Source organism: Notothenia rossii (genome assembly GCF_949606895.1).
Source record: "Notothenia rossii genome assembly, chromosome: 11".
Lineage (NCBI taxonomy): Eukaryota > Metazoa > Chordata > Actinopteri > Perciformes > Nototheniidae > Notothenia > Notothenia rossii.
The window spans coordinates 46,266,261-46,271,304 of record NC_136910.1 but is presented as its reverse complement, the minus strand read 5'-3'; the positions used below and the strand labels follow the sequence as shown (position 1 = coordinate 46,271,304).

The 5,044-nt window shown below is 37.6% G+C and overlaps 1 protein-coding gene across 1 annotated transcript; it reads right to left on the bottom strand.

Moving 5' to 3' along the window:
* Nucleotides 1–2,799: 2,799 nt before the first annotated feature.
* On the bottom strand, nucleotides 2,800–4,082 carry rbp4l (retinol binding protein 4, like; the record flags this gene model as incomplete). Its single annotated transcript, XM_079660885.1, has 4 exons — nucleotides 2,800–3,023; nucleotides 3,110–3,222; nucleotides 3,738–3,874; nucleotides 3,966–4,082. 4 exons carry the CDS (start codon nucleotides 4,080–4,082, stop codon nucleotides 2,800–2,802), a joined length of 591 nt encoding a protein of 196 aa, XP_079517011.1.
* Between the last annotated feature and the right edge of the window lie 962 nt (nucleotides 4,083–5,044).

Sequence of the window (5,044 nt, the reverse complement as noted above, 5' to 3'; positions counted from 1 at the left end):
AGGCGTAAGTCAGAGATAGACAGATCATTGGATTAAGCGGTGTAGTGATTTTTAAAAAACAAACAAACCTCAAGAGTTCAGACCCTGCATATAAAAGACCTCGCTTCCATGTAGTTCAAAGTGAAACTGTATTCTATCGTTATATTGTCCTTTCTTCTTTCTTCTGTTGTTCCTTTATTGGTTATGTGAACAAGAAAAGAGTAATGCTAGAATAGAGTCAGATCAAATTTCTTCCCCCGCCCTGATCCCACAATAACAAACACAACAGCACCAATTATCTCTCAGAGCCCTTCACCCCTCACTTCTTATTCTGCTAATGTCTTACTGCACTCTCAGAAGCAGATCTGGAATGCACCTCTTCTATTAAAAAAAAATCACTTGCATATCTTAAGCGCTTTGAGCACCTGTAAAAGCGCTCTAATAAAAAAAATGTAATCCATTATTATTATTATTTATTATATCACAACATCAGCAGGATACGAATGTAACTTAGAATATACTAGAGTAGAAGGCCTTATTGTTTAATTTTCCACATGTTATTAGCTAAGACTGATTATCAATTCAGATAATGTTCATTGTTACTGATCAAAGGTGACAATTAATGACTGTGAAAATAAAACTATAACTAGGACAAATGTTTATGACAGTCATAAACTATTAATATTATAAAAGGTATTCAAGCTCAGAGTACATTGTTCATTGTTGTTTGATGGCCCCTAGTAGGCACATGTATTATAGAGCTCAATATGGACATAATACATTCAAGTGTTTGCTACTTGCTATTGTAAAAACGAATTAAATAGCTGAATGCAGAGACCTGATTCATGGTTTAAAAACCTTTCTCCCTCAGATACTTCAAAAGTCAAAAATGTGACAGTACGAGAGGCGACCACTTGATTGATAAAGGCAAGTTGCTGATTATAACCACAATATTAGATTAAGTAAACATTTCTTATGAACATATTTTTTCTAACCCCTTACTCTGGAATTCTGCAGACGTGAGATAATTGAGTTGGAGCCCCCCCAAGACTTATCCAGATAAATCCACTTATATTCTTACTTTAAGCTTGTTCACTATTTACATGAATACAGTCAATGTTTTAACAGAGAGTCTGGGTGAAAGCGTATCACAAATGGAAATCTAACATGTTTTACCAATCAAAGTGCTGTAATGTTAGTTTCTTTTACTTTTATTGCCTTGAATTTAAGGGATATTAAAAAAAAAATGTATGTACTTTAGGAAAAATATTTCAGTTACACGCTAAATAATGACAGAAGTATCAACTCTGTTTTGGTTTAGTTGTTTTGAATTGCGTTTCGCAGAAGGTTTTATTTCCAGTGATTTCAAACAGTTGATCCCATCAGAGCTTAGCTGTTTACAGTCAGTAGCTTTTTCATTGTGCTCTTTACACACTGCCCCCGCCAACCAGTGTCACCAATCACATAATCCCTAGTTACACCTTTGCAAAACTAGGATGCCCATCCAATTAAAAAACTGAGCAAAACCTTTTGAATATTTTGATTTCTATGTCAATTTTACATACAAGAAGTAACCCTTTTTTAATATTGAGATTTAAAAAACAAGAAAACATCACAGATTGTGGTGTTATTGACGCAACATCAGGTGTCTGGAAAGTTTGAATGGTGTATTGTTGGATAACAATGTAGACAAAGGACAGAATAGTCAATCTAGCATGCTTTTATGTTATTTACCAGATAATAAGTAAGGTTTACAATATTTTTTTCTATTTAGGGTTGACAGCTTTTAATGCTCCCTGTCATTATTCAATGCTTAACAGAGTGAACTATTTGCATTTTTGGAGTTTTGGAATAAGAGGATTTGTATTCTCAAACATTTGTAATGATCTATTTCAATGAAAGAATACATCCCTGTGATGTAGTAAGAACAATAGGGTAAACAACTTCTTAATCCTCCTTATGTCTTCTTTGGCTTTTACATTTTCTTGCCACACTGCTGCACTGTTTTGACTGCCTGTCGTCCGTGAATATTTCCAGGACATCATAAGTATTCAATTGGCTTACAGTACTACTGGACCATAATTGGCTTTAGCACATTGCTTTCCAGCTTGTTGCATAACATGGACAGGATTCGCGCAAGCAATAGAGACAAACAGCCTCCCTCTGTCTCTCTGCCTGCTCCGTCTCTTACTTTTCGCTATCTTGCTTCTCCTTTAGTCGAAAACATTTAACATTTTGTATTACAAACAATAATAGGACTAAGGACTGACCATCAGACCACCAGTAAGCTTATTACTGCTCAGTGTTTATTGTCTTGTGTTTGGCTGCATTCTCTTGAGCTCAGGAGGGATCACAGTCACTTACATGAAGTGCAACATGTTTTCAAACTCAAATGCTTACAAATATTTGTTTTTCTGCTCCGAATAGCTAAGCTATATGATTTGTTTTCATATTTAATACCAAGGGATTCATATTCAGTCACAAATGTATATTTTGAAAGTGAAATATAGAATTTTAACAGCACAAAAAGTACAACGTTTCAGTGATATTGTTTAGAAAAATATTTTTTTTTTTTGTATCTTTCAAGTTCACACAATTCACCACACCAGCAGTAAATTCTCCTTGGATAAACATTGGATGGGCACAGAGTAGGAGGAGGAAATTGATTGAAACCTTGTCCAGGTTTTTCACTGTTTTTTCGCTTAATTTTCTTCCTCCTCTCACTTCTCCAACACATTATTGCATCTGTCCATTTACATTATCACACTCGCACTCTTTCTCTCCCCCTCGTTCTCTCTCAGCTTCACACTCTCTCTCTCTTTAGCAGGCTCCAGACTGCAGAACAGGCTGGAACTCTCCGGCCATGCAGATGTCATCCTGTTTCTGACGGACGACGCGCTGGATGGCTGGAGGCAGGCCACGGGGGTTCCTGGAGAAGATGATGGCATAGCCGTCATCGCAGCTACCATCTTCCTTCATGGTGCGGCAGGCATAGGTGATTGCGTAGTTTTCATAGTCGGTGTCGATCACCCAGTAGTTGTCACCTGTTTCAAAAAAGGAAAGGAGAGGTTAGCCGAGGAGGAATGATGAGATGTAATATGGGTGTGAGGGGGACATGTTTGCTGCTGACCTCCACTGGACAGGTAGCTGGCCAGACCCTGGTAGTTCATGAACATCTTGCCGGGAGTGTTAGGGTCGGGGACAGAGTACTGTGCAGCCATGTCAGCGCAGACAACCCAGAAACTGTAACGCAATGATAGAAAACACATACAAGTTAGTATCAAAGTCAACAATTCTCAACAAATCAGTGGTATTTCTTGCAGTTACAGTAGCATTATTAATGTAACATACAGCATTCTAATGTAAAAATTGAAATGAGACTATTAATCTATGACACGGCCATTTTCAATTGAACTTCATACATGTGTTTGTATGCTAAAGTGCATTAGAGTCCACATTCCTGTCTAAAAGCCCATGTCTCCAGCCTTCATTTCTCTATAATCATCCATAATCCAGAGAAAACCGATTTGTAGCTAATACTGTTAAGAATGTTCTTCCAGAAAATTGCACTTGATCCTAACTGCTGAGCCTGGAAACTGAATATTTGAAATCCCAGATGCTTATCCTGGAGATACAAACAGGTCTTTGTGAGCAAATAGACCTGTGACCTTGGATTTGCATGGTAATCGCATCTCTCAATAATGGTAAGTGTTGGTAAAAAGTGTCTCATCCCTGTCTCTCCTGGCCATAGGTCTTACCCAAACAGAGTGACGCGTCCCTTGGAGGAGGCGGACATGGAGCCGTCATCATCGATGGTGTACTCAGCGGAGATGTTGTCCTGCAGGAACAGGCCCTCTGGATCTTTCTTCTGCAGTGCGTACCACTTTCCTGCATACTGCGAGGAGAAGGAAGGAAGCAGACAGTCAGTAATGCTTTTACTTACTTTTCTCAACATGCATATTGTCTTTGTGTTTCAATTCACTTACCCTTTTAGGTTCAAAGTCATCTTTGACTGTGAAGCTGTCAACCACACAGGAAGCAGACAGACTGAGCTCTACACAGGACAGCAGGACCAGCAGCAGGGCCACCTTAGAGGATCCCATTCTGTGATGAACACACATTTTGGAAACATCATTATATGACACTAAACTGTGCATGTTTGGCTTTCGGGATAACATCCGTGATCTTTTTTATAGCCTACTAGTATACTGTAAATGCAACAACAATATGTTGTAGCAATTGACATTAGTAAAAGAAAAATGTAGCACTATCTGACAGACTGGAGCAACACAACACAATAAAAATAGATATTCTGAGTTCAAATATGAATAACAGAGACCTGGACCAATCTTGCATCTTTACACTGTAAAACCATTTTATATAGTCCAGTGATTATCAACATTTGCAGTTGACAAAAGAAAGTTTATTTTGTTAAGTCCACAGACAATCTAGCAAAAGTAGAAGGTAAACAGAGTGAGGTGTCAGTGTCTTACCTGTTCTGGGTCAAACAAGGCGATTAAAGTTTTGCTTGTGGTTATCCACCAGATTCAGTCTTGCGGTTCTTCTGTGTGTGAGGCAGCCTTTATATACACACTCCACAGACAGGCTTATGTCTGATTTTCATTGCTGGGAACTAAATAAGGTGCTTAAATCTACAAGTAATCCTGTTGGGTTGAAATACTTACTGTAATCTGGCTTCCACGTTAAAACCTGCCCGGGACTTACTATTAAAACAATTAGACCTTTGTGTAACTATTGGGAAGCACAATCATACAGGCACATGCATGAATGATATCTGATGATTTGTGCGAGAGCTTACTGAACTGACTACAATTTTAAGTGTCAATAAAATAAATAAATTAGACATAAATGGAATTGTTTCTGATTGAAAATAAAATCAATGCAGGCTAACAGCAAAACATTTGGAGTTTTTTCCTTGCTTATTTAGAAAATAATCACATCATTTAAACAGGCTTTTAATATCATCTTGTCAATGCAAAATATATGCACAATTATTATTATTAGTATATAAGAAGTTTTGCACAGTACCTATATTAACTACATA